Source organism: Eschrichtius robustus, chromosome 13 (genome assembly GCF_028021215.1).
Source record: "Eschrichtius robustus isolate mEscRob2 chromosome 13, mEscRob2.pri, whole genome shotgun sequence".
Lineage (NCBI taxonomy): Eukaryota > Metazoa > Chordata > Mammalia > Artiodactyla > Eschrichtiidae > Eschrichtius > Eschrichtius robustus.
In genome coordinates, this window is record NC_090836.1 from 80,138,988 (window position 1) to 80,155,893 (window position 16,906).

Genomic DNA, 16,906 nt, shown 5'->3' on the forward strand with positions numbered 1-16,906 from the left:
CATCTTTAAACAGGTGGATTATTTTAATTAAACCCTAACCTTGTACATTTTTTATGAGGTCAGGAAATACTATCTGTAAGATGTCTAGCCATCATGCCACAGAGTAGGTACTCATTATTTATTTATAATAGCTTTTCTCGTCTGAGCTGTTTTTCTTATCAACAGTATGGTTGAAGCAGAAACTGTCCCCTCACCATTGGTTGGTTATTTGGTTGGTTATTTTTTGATGATGGGTGATGCAGGGCAGTTGCTTAGCTGCATCCATTGTCATTAAAAGCTTATGTTACTATTGAAAATGTTACCCATAACCCCTATATGTGGGCTTTTACAACCTATATCAGACAATATCCCACTGGACAGATATGAACAGGAGACCACAATGACACACCTGCCCAGCTAACTTGGACTGCAATCCTGCACACCTAAAAGGGCTGGATTGTGACCTGCTGCAAAGGACCAGGTCCTTCCAGTCTGGTCCTTTCTCTGGGTTTGGTCCCTGTGCCTTCAAGATAGCCTTGCCCTTCTAAGAACCCTTCTTGATAATAGAGAAGGCATTGTTCCTGAATCCCTTGTTCCTTGAGACCCAAGATACCTGTGGCTTAAGCAACAGAGGAGTTTCTCTCTCTCCCACATGAAGTTCTGAGGTGGGCAGCCCAGCACTGGTGGGCGCCTCTGCTGGGATGTCCTCACAGACCCCAGCTCCTCTCTTGCTGTCTGTCCGGAGGTCACCTCATGATCTAAGGTGTTTGCTCCCTGCCTGCCTCCTTCCACATTCCAGCCAGCAGGACATATGCTGAGCTATAGAAAAGTCGACAGATGGTCACCAGTTGTCTTTTAAGGAAGTTTCCCAGGGGCTGCCACATAACACATCTGCTTAATTTCATTGACCTAAACTTAATCACATGGCCATACCGAGCTGCAGCAGAGGCTGGGAAAGGTCGTCTTTATTCTGGGTGAACGTGAGCTCCGTAAAAATGCCTGTCAGTGGGGCCCAAGCCACAGGGTGCTCCAGATTGAGTGGGTTCCGTGGGGTCCCATGCCAGCCAAGGTAAGGAGATGGAGCCTCCTCTGCTTTGTCCAACCTGTCTGCTTGGATAGCGTTTATTGAGGACCTCAGGCAGATTGGGACTGCCCTTCGGAAGTTTATCACCTCGACTGGCCTTTGGCTCTGCAGTTAAGAGTATGGACGTATCCTAGTTATGACCGTCAGCAGCTCTGCGATCTTGGACACATTTCTGAACCTCTGCGTCTCAGTTTCTTCATCTGTTAAATGACACTAATAATAGTGCCCACTTCAGAGAGCAGTTGTGAGGATTAAATGAATTAGCAAAGCACACCCAGCACATGGTGAGTGTTCAGGAAGTGTTGGCTATTATTGTTAGAAACCTCAAACTGTATTATCTTCTTCAGCTTTTGTTTCTGTAAATAGTACAGGGCTTCTCCCTGACATGGAAGGTGGTGGTTTTGGAAAGGCAAGCATGGTTCTTCAAGTCCTCTACCCTCTCTTCTCCCCAGAGGAAATGGGATTCTTTATCTAGACTGCCTAACCTCATAGCCTGAGTAAGAGATTGAAGCTTGCTGCACATCAGTCTAATAAGAGTTGAAGCCAGGTATCTCCATGGTCCAGAGGCCTCCTCCTGTACTGTTGTACATGTAGCTCCTTTCCAGACCCAGTTCAAATGGCCCTTCCTCCATGCAGCCTTCCTTGATTTCTCTCCCTTTGAAAACCCTCCTCCAAGCTAGAGGTAATAGCTCTCTGAACCTCTAAAGCACTCCATCTATACCTACTGTTTTCTTCCTGGTATTAGAATTTGTTGTGTATATCCCACAGTTGTTGTATCAGTCTTCAAATACTTCCCAGGCAGGATCAGTGCCAGCTTCTATTGTATATCACCTGCCGTGCTCTGCACACAGTACATGCCAAGTAGGTGGGTATCAGTGAATGACTTTATCTACCTCAGCATCAACAAAATGAGCTCTGTCAGATTGGGTGCAGGCAGATGTAAGTACGAGAAAATATGACTATTGGTGTGTGAAATGCTAAGATCATGGAATTGCACTTAGAGCGGGAAGTCTGGAGGTAAGCAGCCCTAAGGTAGGTCCATGTACTCAGCATTTTCAGGGCTCTGGGTCACCATCTCCTTGCTCCTCTTGGCCCTTCCTCTTCGTCACAAAATAGCTGCCACAGCTCTAAGCACTGCTCTCCCCTTTTGTAGAAATGCTTTCCCTTTATGTTTCATTGGCCAGGACTGGGTTACATGACCAGTCCCTGGTGAATGAGGAGAAGAGAGCTGCCACCAATCATGTTTCCTAGGCTAGGCTGGGCCCACTGCTGTTGAAACCTAGCTTCTGTTAGCAAAGAAGGAAGAGAGATGGCTGCTGATTGTACAATCAGCCATATCTGTCGCCCCAGCTTTGCTGACACTTTCGTAGCCAGAGCAGTTCCTCTTAACAGAGGGGCAGATTTTGGGGGAAGAGACCAGGGTGCATTTTAGAACACTTTAGCCTTTTGTGGGTCTTGAAAATTAATCACCATTCCATAGATTTGAACTGTGCTTAGTTTATAAAACATTTTCAGGTTTTGAAAGGCAGGCTCAGCAAATATTTAAAAACATGGAGCTTGAGTGCCTGCTTCTACCTTTTTCTTGCTGGGTGATCTTGTACAATGTACTTAACCTCTCTGTACCTCAGTTTCTCATCTATAAAATGGGAATAATAATAGACTCTATTATATGTCATAGGGTTGTTTCTGAGATGAATTGATTATATTAATACACATCATTTGTCCTGGTGCTTGGCACACAGGAAGCACTCCTTAATTTTCTATTATTACATGTCATGATTTAGTGATCCTGTCACTCCTTCGAGATAAGAACAATGAGAATTTTGAGGCTCAGAAGAGTTAGAGGACTTGCCCACGCTCCCGCAGCTAGCTAGCAGGAGAAGGGGATGACCCAGGTGGCCTGGTGCCAGTGCTGAGGACCCTCAACGCTCCTGTCCTCTCTGCTCAAATTCTCTGAACACTTGCTGAGAGTGAAAGAGTTGCGTCTGGTGGCTGAATATCGTTTCAGAGGTGGTGCTTTGGTTCCCAAGTATATTGTGGATCATCTGAGAACGAGGACCGTGTCTTACGGCCTCTCCTAACCCCGGCCCCTAACACTGAGTAGCGCACAGGAAGGACTCTGGTTAAGTGGGTTTTGAAGGGGAGGTGGCACTTCTGTGGGGATCTTCCTTGATGGGGAACAGAGGCCCAGCGTGAGCTTTTCAAGCCTGGGGTTCGGGTTAAGAGGCAGGGCCTGCTCTGAGATCCCCCCGCTACTCTTACACATTCGGAAACTGCTGTTGGAGCGCTAAGTGTTAGCGGCATAAAAAATGAACACAGATCAATTTGTGTCTGAATTTACTCTCAGAATTCCCTGTGGACTCTATAAAATGCCATTTTACCTTTTTTCCACCCATCTAGCTGTGAAGGCAGTGGCAGATTTACATTATTTTACGTCCAGTTAAGGGTTTTTTTCCCTTTTGGTTATGTTTTAAAGGAGAACATTTATTGCCTATAAACAGGTGTTTTTGTTGAAGACAATAGTGCCCTTTAGGTAGTCACAGAATGTTATTTCGCAAATACCTATAAAACTATTAAACAGGCTGGGATCGCTGTAGCCCTGATTAAAAGGGCCTTTTCATTCGTCTTTATCTTTGGAAGCCCTGTGAAATAGCTTAAGCACCGCTAGTGCTACTGGCGAGACCAACTCGTAGAGAAATACAGGGAGACACGGGCAAGTCTACTCAGACCGTACAGGACAGGACTGACATTTGCCCCTCCAGGAACCCCGTTTGTGCTGGGAATGCAGCTTAGGACTTTGGTTATAGTCTGATCTAAGACAGGTTCCTGACGGTCCAGACGGTTCCTGGGCTGTAGGTGGGACAGAGGGGAGGACGGAGGGCCCAGGGGGTGGGAGGGCCTGAAGCTGAGTGGTTCAGGGTGCCACCCCTGGCTCTCCATTTACAAGCCATGTCCCTAGAGGCACAGGCCTCTGTTTCCTCACTCAGAAAATGGGTATCATAATAATACACCCTCCCTTCCCCAGGATGTTGGGAAGATTAAAAGAATCGTGTCTTGAAATGTGTTCGGCAGGGTGCCAATAAATGTCACTAAAAAAGGAGGTGAGGAGAGGGCTCTGGCCTGAGGCTTCTCTGCCGTGGTTCTCAACCTCCCACCCTGCTTCGTGCCCACCCAGTATGTCAGTGTTTGCTAGCAGTCAGGAGTCCTGCATCCCTGCCCAGTGAGCCACTGGCCCAGAACACCAATGTGCTCTGAGAACAGGCAAGGGAGCCACTCTCTGTCCCAGAAAAAAGAAACTCTCACAGGCCAGACCGAGACCACCACTTATCCTCAGCCTCCAGCCTCCACTGATTCGGAGTTTCATCTGAAACTCGGTGAGGACTGCACCAAGGTTTACGCTTGCATAATTATAAACAGGTTTGGAGGGGCAACATGTAAAGGCAGTAAAAAGAAGTCGTGCCTCTGAGCACCTCCCCAGAGCTTCAGAAGCCCCTTCAACGTGTCTGGGGTCCTTAAGTCCTATCTCCTGAGTCAGACACTGTTCTGGGTGCGACGTGATTAATTCACTTCATCATCACAGGAACCCCGGGAGGCAGTTAACTGTTGTTGTTCTGACTTTGCAGGTGAGAAGTCTGAGATACAGAGAGATTACCCAGCTAGTTAGCGGTGGGCTGGGATTGAACCCAGGAGTCTGACCCTGGAGCAGGTGCTCTGCCCCGATCTCCTTCCGGGCAGCTTGCTCTTTACTCTGATAGAGCTACTGACCATGGAGTCAGGGTCCCAGCCGCTCAAGGCCGGCTGAGTCTGCTTCCACATGAAGGCATACTAATACTAACAGTAATCATAGTGATAAGTTATGTGAAATAATAACATCCCTGTTATTATTACTGTTATCATTATCATCATCGTCGAGCCTTTCCCAGCAGCCTGCCCCGTGCCAAGCCTTTGGCGTGCATGATCTTATTTAATCTCGATAGAAACACTAGAGGCCAGGTACTATTCTTATACCCATTTTAAAGTTGAGTTAACCCTAAGAGTCCCCATTTTCCACATTATTTGTGTTTTCATTTTTTAAACATTTCCATTAGTTAATCATTTTACATTCCCTCACTGCAGCCAGGCTCAAAAACACGAAATAATCGTGCATTTCACACCACACCCTGGTCCCTCTGGCTCCATGATTACTAGGGCGGCTTAGAATCTAAACTGTCTGTTGTGCTAATTACAAAATACTCTCAGCACGTCCCTGAATCAGTTCCCCCAAGGATCCCGGGTATGTAACTTTGTTGTTTTAGATCTGTTTATTCTTAGGCAAAGTAAACCTGAAATTGCTCTTAAATTCCTTTTGAAATATTCCCTAGTTCTGTGTTTTCACACATTCACCAAGGCCTTACTTCTCCCGTTAGACTGATTCTGAGGTTTTGCTGCACTGGGAGAATGTTAACTGACAAAACCATAAGTAATGGCACTGAAATGTAATTAATGCAAGAATAATAGTACAGGGTGGGGATCTCAGTGTTTTAATGAGAGCTCAAGAAACTGCCTGGCTGAAGCAGTTGAAAGTGGAGGGGGAGAGGCATGTTACCGTAGTTAATGCTGCATATTATAAAGTGACCTCTTTGGCATGATCAATACGGAGACCTCATAACCTTTCCTGTCACCTGGAAGTTCGCTACTAGGACTCTGTGGTCCTGGTAATAAAAAAAGATAGTCACCAGTCTGCCCTCATCTACTGTGGAAGCTTTCCAATTTTCTTTTTTGAGGATGAAATTAGAAATCACCGTCTTTAGAATATTTATATGTGTGTGTGTGTATATATATATATATATATATATATTTTACTCTCAGATATATTTATTCAGTGCTTGCTCTGTAATGAGAGTTTTAACTTTCTGTTTTCCTTTCCATTATCCCTGAAAAGAATGGATTATGGAAAAAAGATTAAAGTGGTATAATGCGATATGGTGTTTGCTAATGTGCTGTCAGAGGTATTAGTAGGACTCGCCAAGGTTTGTGTCTTTTATGAATGCCTTTCAGATTGCAATTATCTAATAGACTTGGAAACCTGTTTGTATTCTTGCAGGCATTAACCGTCACCTTTGAAAAAATCCCAGAAAATGAGAGTGCAGATGTCTGTCGGAATATTTCAGTCAATGTTCTTGATTGTGATACCATAGGTCAAGCCAAAGAAAAGATTTTCCAAGCATTCCTAAGCAAAAATGGCTCTCCTTATGGACTTCAGCTGAATGAAATTGGTCTTGGTAAGGCGATACGGGAGCTATTTTGTCCCAATCCCCTGACGAGCATCCCTTCCACCTTCCCTCCCTCCTGGCCCCCAGCATGTAAGCTCTGTTTGGTGAAGCTTACTAGCCCGGGTTGTTCCCAGAGGGCACGTCTAGAGGCCAGGAGACTGCATTGTTCTCCCACAGGTATCATGACTCTTTTTCCTAGGAAGCAGGATCCTTCAAAGATGCTGTTTTTTGTTTTTTGTTTTTTCTTCAATATTATGTTTGTAAATCAGATTCATGAGATTGCTAACCCTGAGACCAAATGAATTCACCTTGCATCAAGAAGTACAAAAAGGTGTCAACCTCAGGCCCTCTGTGTGTGTTGTATTTCACATTGGCATTTGATTTGTGTGTTGTGATACTGAGTGTGTCATTCATTAGCGGGTGGCTCAGACTCTGGGTGTGAACCCCAGCAGGCTAGAAAGGTCATCTTCCTCTCTGCTAATCACATCCTGCATTAAGTATAGTCTCCATCCTCCCCCAGCATGAAACGGCATCTGCTCGGAATTCATTTTCGGGCTCTATTGGTATACTGCAAAGGCGAGCATATGCGTGAGCAAGCTAACAGGGCTCCACTTCACTCAAATGTTCATCAACATTTTGAAGTTGAGCTCCACGCAGCCCTCCCAGGAGACTGTTGTGGGATTTTATAGCAGATAATGGGACAGGAAAAAAGAGTAAAATCGCAACAGTGACAGACAGCGTAACAAGGTTCATCTCTCCTCCACGTGCAGTTGTAGCCTCGACTAAGCAGGCAATTAAAATCATCCCATCGGGCCCTCTAAGTCAGACTCTCTGCTGAAAGGCCATTTCGAGAAGCCTGGAGGCGGGGTCTGGCACATTTGAGTGAAACCATGCAAATGTGTAGCAACCCCAAGACCTGGCTTCAAGGAAAGCAAAGCCACTAAAGCACCTCTCATCCACCTCTCTTCTGCTTCCTTCTGTTGGCTGGATTATTGGGCACTTCAAGACCATGTGAGCTCATTTGGGTCGACGCAGGGTCAAAGGGCAGCCCCGGCCAGGAAACCATGACGTGACCCAGGGCCATCAACTTCCTTGCCCTGAGCCTACGTCTCGAAGTATGGCTCTGACTACAAAGGAGGTGGCCACTTGGAGCCGAGGATTATGGGGAAACGGCCCGGTGGCCTCAGTCCTGCTGCTGCCTGGTCCATAGTATCATCCTCACACCATCCAGGGTTTGTGCCCATCAGGTGTTCCTGGCCTCCGATGTAGCGGAGGCAGGGAGCAGGACAAGCCCACTAGAAGCTTCCCGTTATAGTCTGACGGCAAATGGCTTCTGCATGTCTGCTGATCTTCCAAACTACCTCCGCGGCTAGCCCCAGAAAAGTAAGGCAAAGCCTTAGAAACCAGCCATAAATAGTGTTAAAACCCAATACGAGAAGCAGCTGTGCTGAGACCTCTTCTAGCAGAGGCTCACAAACTCCAATGCCCAGAGGGGCAGGAAGTATTATAAATAAGGGGTGTCAGCCCACCTGGGATAATGGGAAATGGTGGGACCCAACTTAATTGGGGAAAGACACCCGCCATGTAAGGGGGCGGTGCTACTTAGCTTCAGCCCATGATCGCCATGGAGGCCAGTGTGGTCAGTGTTACCAGATGATCCAATTTTTCAAAAGAGAAATCACAGGTCCTAATTTTTATGTGCAGTCTTCCAATCTTTAAATGTTGGTGCTGAATTGACATTAGAATAATAATAAATAAAACATTGTGCAGGTTCACAAAAAGAAAAAAACCCACATCCATGGGCCACATTCTGACCCTAGGGCACAAGTTGGCAACCTCTGTAAAGGAGTTGAGGCCCATGGCGTTGGCATACGAGCCCACCAGCGCACCGCACACGGGGACCGACAGAAGATAGTTCCCAGAGCACCTGCTTGTGAACACACAGGTGTGGGCGTACAGGTTTGCTTTTGGAATTTTCTGAAGAGCTTAGTCTCTCTGAGGATGCCTTATTTTTTTTATCTTCCTGTGGCTTTATTTCCAGGCTTAGCCTCAGAGTAAAAGCTTTGGGGAGAAGTGGTCTTACATGTCAGAGCCCTAAACACAAAACAAAACAGAAGTCAGGCTACCAGTCTGGCTGATATATCTTCAAAACCACTTTATGTGTTTTAGCTAGTTAGCAATATAAATAATAATTGCAAAAGTGACAGGGTAGCATTTTACATTCCTCATTGTCATTTTAAAAGAGAACAACATGCTCTTTCTTTTTTTTTTCCCCCAGAGCTTCAAGTGGGCACACGGCACAAAGAACTTCTGGATATTGACAGCTCCTCTGTGATTCTTGAAGATGGAATAACCAAGCTGAATACCATTGGCCACTACGAGGTAGGAAAAGATCTAGCACCCACTAGCTCCTTCCTCATCCCCAACCCTAACTGGATTAGATCATCTCCAGGACCACATAAATTGTTATTACAAGACTCTCACCCATTTTCTGGAATCATTTGCAGGTTGCTTATTTCTGGGTCAGAAGCTTTCCTTAGTTGCTCGTGGTCTGCTCACTTCCCGGTACCCCCTCTCCCAGAGCTGCGATTTTCACGTAACCCAGGCACTCTCCATCCTGCGGTTTAGGTCGGAAACTTCACCCTTACCAGATTCTCTGGCCTGTTCAGTGGAAGAGGTACTGTTCAGCTTGACACTGAACAGAGCCTCTAAAAGTTCTAAGTTGCACTGCTCTTCATAATTGACCCGGTGACCTTTGTGTAGGGTCCTTTGTTTCTGAGGAAGATCTACATTTCCTGTTTGTTTGAAATATTCAGCGATACCTCCTTGGCCTCTGACCCACATGCTGGGTGAGTGTTGAGGTGGGTGAGGGGAGTACGTGATCTGTCAGAGAGCTGAGTGCCAGAGAAGCCTGCCCAGAATGAGAGAGGGTTCACAGGGGAGGTTTCGGAACACTCCGGCAGATTGGGAGTCATTCAGCAACATTATCAAATCTTTGTTGAATATCTACTCTGCACTAAGAGTTGGGGCTGCACGCGAGAGGAACAAAGACCAAGTCTCTGACCTCACGGAGCCTATGGCCCTGGAGAGAAGGGGTGGAAAGGGAAGAGGAGACAAGGAGTAAGGCAACACCTTACTACTACTAATACTAGCACTGTTACTACAACACGGTGTGATAGTGCTGTGACTCGGAGCATCTGAGAAGGCTTCCTGCAGGAAGCAGTGACTCATCTGAGACCTGAAGAGTGAGGAGAACTTAACCAGGCCAGCGTACCCAGCAGGGAAGGGAGCGCATGCTTCTTCTTCTGCAGAAAGACTTTTAGACTGGCTAGAACTTGAGAGGGACAGGGGTGGCAGTGAGAGCCAATAACAGCCAGTGTTTACGGAGCCCCTATGCTGTGCCAGGTGCTGGCCTCTGCCTTTCCCTTTATTTCAGCTCATTCTATCCATAGCGGTCCTACGAGACAGGGACTATTACTAACCCGCTTTATAGATGGGTACACTGAGGCTCGGGGAGGTTTACTAATAGCTAGTCCGTGGCAGAGGCAAGATTGGGACCCAGATTGTTGGGCTCTAGGGTCCATGGCTTAACCAGTACATGCCGTGGTTTCTCACGGAAGAAGGCCAGAGAAGTGGGGAGGGAGGGGAGAAGGGGACCGTGCAGGCCCAGAAGCTTCTTCAGGAGTCTGGATTTTATCCCCAGCACAGTGGAAAGCCATTGGAAGATCTTAAACAGGGGAGATTTGCGTCTCAGAAAATGACTGTGGCTGTGCATGGAACATGGATATAAGAGGTGCAAAGCTGGAAATAGGGAGACTCGTTAGAAGAATTTCGGGTGAGAAACGACGCTGACCAGGAATGACGCAGTGGCCCTGGAGATGGAGCCAAGCAGATGGGCAGAAGGTGGACACCATGAGCTGTGTGGCTGGGAGGGAGACTGCGGGCAGGGGAGGGGTCAAGGAGGCACGGGGCTGGCTGGGCAGATGCACAGATGCTCTTGCGGAGATGGAGAAGACAGGGGAGCGGCTTCCCAGGCCCCTTGGAGAGTAGGCGCCCCACCTTTCATGGCTGTGAGTCCCAGGGAGATGTGTCTGCACCAAGAAGGTGTTTGGGGCCTGCCAGGCTTTCCCCTCACCCAGAAAGAAGCTGAGACTTTTCCTTGAGCAGAGCTTCCTGGACAGCAGCCAGGAACAGAGGGCACCACAGCCTTGGGCTCTTTGGCTGAATGGGTCTCAGAGCCGGTTTGGAAATAGTTGCTTTGGGTGACCCGTGGGTGGGTGCGGGCCCTGCAGCCTTTGCTGGAGGGCACCAAGCAGGGAACGTGGCAGATGAACAACTTGCTCCTGTGCTCACCCTTCTGCAGCTTAGGCTTTCCAACCTTGGGATCATCTTGCCAAGAGCTGTCGAGCTTAGCCTTTGGAGTTTATAAAAATCCCCAGGGAACTTTCTGAAAGTATGTATTCCTATCGGCGGGCCACATTTGGAGAAGCAGTACCCCAGAGGAAATATAACGGATGGAAGGAGTCAGAGGTGGAAGTGCCTAGGAGAGGGGGCTTATTATGGCATCAGTCTGAAGTTCAGAGTTGCAGCCCGGCTGCAGTCTCCTCCTCTCCCTGTATCTGGGTAGCGAGCTTGTCTTGGCAAGCCTGGCAGAAACACAGCCACAAATGCCCTCCTTTCGTATCTTGACTAATGTGCTGGCCTTGCTCAGCTGTGCAGGGAGGGCTGGACCACCCTGGTCAGGCTTCTCAGCGTCCCCTGGCAACTGTGTGGCATGGGGTGGGCCCCAAAGGAAGGGGGTGTGGCCACTCACTGGCATTAATAGGAAAAGGCAGGCCAAGGCACTCCAGCAGGGAAAACGAAGAACCACCACCGCCGTCTGCAAGGCAAGGGGAAGACTGTCAGGAGAGATAGGACATCAGTCTTCACTGGAGACATCGGCTGCACTAGACACCTATCTGCTTAGGGATGATAATGAAATTAATCCGGCCTGTAGTCACTTCCCGTCCAAATGATTTATTGGCCTCATACCCTAGCATTGCCACATGGTGGTAATAAATGACAAGACTAGGACACAAGGGCTTAAAGGATTCTCCTTATGTTTAAAAAGCTAAGCCATAAGGCAAATAAGCGCAGAGAGCTTGAAGGAAACTGGGGAGGTCATCGGCCCCGTGCTCTCTGTGCCTGGACCATCTCAAATGCCCTGGTTTTCAAAGACTGCTTGAACAAAAGCATCCAGCACCACCCTCAGCCGCCTAAATCTGTTCTCCATTTAGCAGCACCCCTGCACAATCAAAATTTGGAGTAATTTGGCAGGGCTGAGCTGAAGCTCGCTTTTGCCCTTTTTTCATTAAAGAAAAATTTTCTCCTCAAACACTTACATTTCCCTCCAAAGAGACAGGATGCTAATTATCACTCTTATTCATTTACTAAAGTGCTCTAGTTTGAGTCACTGTAGGTGCTTGAAAGTGAAAAACTATATTTCAGTTAAAAATAGGGTCTAACTCAGAGTTTTGAAGTGATTAAGACTCACCTCCCTCCAATTAGCCCAAATTAGTTAGGTTTTAAAGTTAATCTTTAGTGACGGCCAGTTCCTCCTACTATCTAAACAAAGTCCCCTCTGCTGGAGTGTGAGCCTCTCTCTTCTTGCCTTGTTCTGTCCTTAGGGCAAATAGAGTGTAGCTGGTCTCCTCTGAATGATTTACTGTCTGTATATTTGAAGAACAGGTTTCTAGAGGGGATCTGAAGGCACAGCAAAAATATAGCATCTCATGGGCCAGATTGCCTCCAGAGTCCCAAATTGCCAGCAATGCCCTGTCACCAGCAGGATGGCATCCTTGCCAACCCTGGGCGTCGGCACAATTGCTCTCCACAGTGATGACAGTGGCAGCTGGTACCCAGCACTTGTCGTGTGCATAAGCGTGATTCATGTTGACACAGCCTGTGATGAAGGTGCTTTTATTACCCTCATTCTCCATCAGATGAGCATGGAAGAGGACAAGTTTCTGCTCCAGTCTCGTTCTGTCCTGTGCAGACAAAGGGTAAAGCCGATGCCTTTACAAACACATGAAGCCAGAGGCGTTTTCTCCACTGTAAAGAACTCCGCCCTAGTGCTTCCGTAACTGGCCACCTCTGTGTTCCCTGTGAAGGGGACTGTGCTGTGCTCTGGAGCTGAGATCAGTTGTGTGTGTCTGTGTGAGTGTATAGAGGGTGTGGGGATGCTTGCCCGATGTGACTGTAGCAGGGTGGTTTCTCCCAGTCCAGGCTTTCTGCACCTGCCCCGCCATGTGCCCTCTTGCTGGACCATGTTATTGCACCCACACGCAGCTGTGGGGTGGCATCAAGTGTGCAGGACAGGTGTTGTGTCCGGCAGGAAATGTTCTCTACAGATCACGCCTCTCGTTCTGAGCTGTGAGGTTTTGAGGGCAGAAAATACGTTTAACCACCGTGTTATTGAAGAATGTTCCTCCTAACGGGAGCGCGCCGGTGCCCAAGTGGTCACTGCTAACGCCAAAGTTGTCATCCACATGACATTTAAAGCTCATAGGAGTGTTCCAAAGGGTCTGCTTGGGTAAAGTCAGTGGTCCTTCAGGTCAGGTGTCTCATCTGTGACTCTAAGGGGCTTGGACTGTCTCTAAAGGTCTCTTACAGCATGAATGACTTCAGATTCTTATTTACTAGACACATGGAGTGCTTCTTGTATACTGGGCACTGGTCTAGGAGCTTTTACAAAGAGTAAGTCCTTTAGTCCTCTTTACAGCCCAGTGAGGTAGACACTGTCATTATTCCCATTCTGAGGCCCAGGGAGGCTAGGAAACTTGGCCATGCTCCCATGCTCTCCTCAGTGACGGCCCGAGGCTGGAAGCAGATGAAAAAGGAATTGCACAGAGACCATGGCTCTGCTCAGGGCCAGAGGGATAACCTTGCCCAGAGCCAGGCTTGCAGCTCGTGCTCCTAGCCTCTGAAGCAGCCTGGCTGGAGAGCTTATGAGAAATTCTGGTAGTCACCTTCTCTGATGTCAAAATTAAAAGGGCAACCTCTCTTGAGATCTTATGATGAATCTCACGTCTGTGAGTTTATCAAAATGCTTCCTTCTGATCCTACTTTGACATCCTTTAAGGCCAACATTCCTTGAAGGCGACAGTAGTTACCTTCTTTCAGAAGGGAGGCCTCTTTCAGGCATCCAAGAGCTGACATCTCCAGCCCAAAAAACGCCTGGGGAGCTTAGGTTCCCAATCGCCCGCACACTGGTGGAGGCCAAGCTCCCTCCCTGCGACCAGCTCAGGGCTCCAGCAGTCCTCAAAGGGGGTTTGCTTCTGGCCCAAGGCTAATTCCAGGCACACAAGAGAGAAGCAGGAGCTGTACTGTCATTTTCACTAGTTTCAGGGATCCTTCAGAGCTCTGTCCTGGGTGTCAGGAACATCCTGGGTGATTTAGTGTGTCTGTTGAGAATGTTCTGATGGGCCCCTTCCAGACAGTCCGATGAGCACCGAGCCTCTTTTCCTGAAGGAGGGTTATCCCTGAGCAAGGTTATCCCTCTGGCCCTGAGGAAGAAAACAGATTCCTTTTTCATCTGCCTCCAGCCTTGGGGTGTCAGTGAGAAGAGCTAAGGGGAAGGCGGGGAGAGCAGTGTTGATGAGTGGTTGCTGGGACAACGCTAGTTGAATAGGATTCTGTTTTCACAAAATACCATTTTAGGAATGAGAGATACCAGTAAGGGTTTCCACATGGTGCTTTGTGTTGACTATTGTGTTTTTAGACTTAAGGAAAAAGTATCATGGTATTTCAGACCCTATTCATAATTTTCCATAAAATTCTTAGGCTGAAGTTCCAGCTTTCCTCTTGGGCTCAATCATTTGAAATTGCCAATATTTGACCATTTTTTACTTACAAAAATGGCAGTTTCATCAGGTTAAGTATGAGTTCAACCGTATATTTCTAGAAGATCTGTTTTTATGGCATAATCTTCAACTTGTGGCATAAAGATAGTATTTTACCACAAAGAAATCCCGCCTTTACCTGCAAATAGTTTGGAGGATATGTAGCTTCTGTTTGTTTGTTTTTAATAAATTTATTTATTTATTTTTATTTTTGGCTGCGTTGGGTCTTCGTTGCTGCGCACAGGCTTCCTCTAGTTGCGGTGAGCAGGGGCTACTCTTCGTTGCGGTGCGCAGGCTTCTCACTGCGGTGGCTTCTCTTGTTGTGGAGCACGGGCTCTAGGTGCACGGGCTTCAGTAGTTGTGGCACGCAGGCTCAGTTGTTGTGGCTCGCGGGCTCTAGAGCGCAGGCTCAGTAGTCGTGGCGCACGGGCTTAGTTGCTCCGCAGCATGTGGGATCTTCCCGGACCAGGGATCGAACCCATGTCCCCTGCATTGGCAGGCGGATTCTTAACCAGTGTGCCCCCAGGGAAGTCCGTAGCGTCAGTGTATTTCAGGAGCAACTTTAAATTGATGACATGGGTCCATCTCTCCCTTTGTGGTCACAACTCCTAATTCTGATGGTGGAGAAGTCTGCAGTCCTCTCCACCTCTTTCCAACACGGGCCAGCCATCATTGGAGGGGTATGGCCTCGTTGTCGTTTTGAATCTTGGAGCACCATGAGACTGGAAGGAATTTAATTTGAAATTGCCTTGTGTACCAGTTCTGCTCTGGGCTGGAGAAACATTCCTGCCACAGATCCATCTAGTGACATTAATCTTTCGTTGATTTAATTTGGTTTTCATTCTTAAAGTAGGGGCCAAGAGGACGCTCCCTGCCTCACAGGAGTACAGGAGGATTAATGATCCACTCTTAGGAAAGCATTTGGAGCTCCTCAAATGGAACAAACAGCATCATAGTTTTAACACTTTGGATTCTGTGGCACTTTTCAAAAAGGCATTTCTGTCCTTAACTGAGCAGCAGCTGACTTTTGTGCGAAACAGAAAATGGAAACCTTTCCCCCCACAAACATCTGTAAATAAACTAGTTTTCTGTCTTTACAACAATGTTAAAGTGTCACGTGGGGGAAAAATGTTCCAGCCCTAGAGCAGCTGTGAAGGTTAGAAATACACTTGCACACATACATGCTCAAACACACACACACAACTTATCCACTGATAAAATGCTTTTACACTTGCTCTCAGGAGATAATTTCAGAGTAAAATTTCCCCAGCACAAGCTGCGTCTGCGCTGTCTTAATGCCTGAGCACTGTGCCAGCAGCAAGTCATTGCCAGCTCTTGAAAAGACGTTTGAACTTTTGGCTGTGCTTCTCATCGGAAGGCCCATGCTTGGTGTTCGTGACTGTAGAGCAAGGGTGCTCGCTTTTGGCGAAACAAAGCATCTGACAGTAGCAGAGTATTGGCTCAACACTCATCAGGATCCATTTGGGATTCATTCTTTGACAATTACCCAGAATGAATCACCAGCTTCATTTTTTAAAAAGGTATTTATTGGCTTAGAAACAGAGCATATCCAGCTCTTCATGGGGAGGAATTCTGAAACTATGTTCAAACATTCTCATAAACTCGGCGTCTGAGTATTGCTAAGGGGGTGCCTGCACAGAGCGTTTACTTTAATTGCATCAAATATGGAGGAGAATTGGAAAATCAGCCAACACGGTCGCTCAGTGAATGGCTCAAGGGGAGAGGAGAGGATGTTTGGTAATAATGGCAGAGACCAGGAGCTCAATAAGAGTTTAGAATCCGTGCTCGAGACACTTTGCAGAGGCCAGAGGGCCCCTGCCAGCCCCTGCCCAGAGCCCCCTCCCTACAAAATGTCCTGAACACCAGGAGTTGGAGGCCTCTGGCCCACACTTAGTGGCTGGCTGGACCCTGTGCTCAGGGGCCCCCTCTAGGGCTGGCTCTTGCGCGTGTTCCTTCCTCTGTGGGGACAACCTGCAAGAGATTAGGCTTTAATCCTTTGGTGTTTGCTGAGCAGGTTTGTACATTCTGATAACCAATGTGCTGCAGGCCAGAAGAGAAATTCTAAGTTTCTACTTTTTTCCAAACGGAGGGAGGCCAGGTCCTAATTAATATTAGAATTCAGAACAGCCTTCACGCTCTCAAGTGCAGGGAAAAATCACTTAGCTGATGAATGTTCAGAAATGACAGGGTTAATCTTTCAGCCACATCCCAGAATGAAGGTGAAGATTTGTGTAGCCCTGACCTGCCTCTTCTTATGGCCCCTTTGTCTTACATTTTTGTGGGCCAGCCCCTCAAAACAATTTCCTCCTCCCAGGAAGCAAGGCCTGCTCTCTTGTCTCTCAGCATCTAGTCCCCCTTGGCCTGAAGAGGCCTTCTTCCCCTGGTTGGGTGTGGGGAAGGGGTGCACAAAAGGCCACTGGGCCCCGGCTTCCACGGTCCCAAAGAGCCTCAGATGAGAACTCTTGACCTTATCTCCAAAAGAGGCTATACATTGGTGTTGCAATTGTGTGTCAGTGTGGTAAAAGCATTTATTTGTCAAATGTGTACATTTAAAATCTGTGGCAGTTTTTTAACAGCTGTGTTGAGATATAATTTATATACCATAAAGGTCACCTTTTCAAAGTGTACAATTCAATGGTTCTTGGAACATTTGCGGAGTTGTGTGATCATCACCAGAGTCTGATTTTAGA

General features: G+C 47.4%; 1 protein-coding gene across 1 annotated transcript in view; it reads left to right on the plus strand.

Moving 5' to 3' along the window:
- Positions 1–16,906, plus strand: part of PLXNC1 (plexin C1) — a 143,997-nt gene that overhangs the window by 111,789 nt on the left and 15,302 nt on the right. The window contains exons 22-23 of the mRNA XM_068561923.1: positions 6,147–6,324; positions 8,594–8,697. Coding sequence (XP_068418024.1) covers positions 6,147–6,324; positions 8,594–8,697 — 282 coding nt within the window. The remainder of the gene's footprint in view (positions 1–6,146; positions 6,325–8,593; positions 8,698–16,906) is intronic.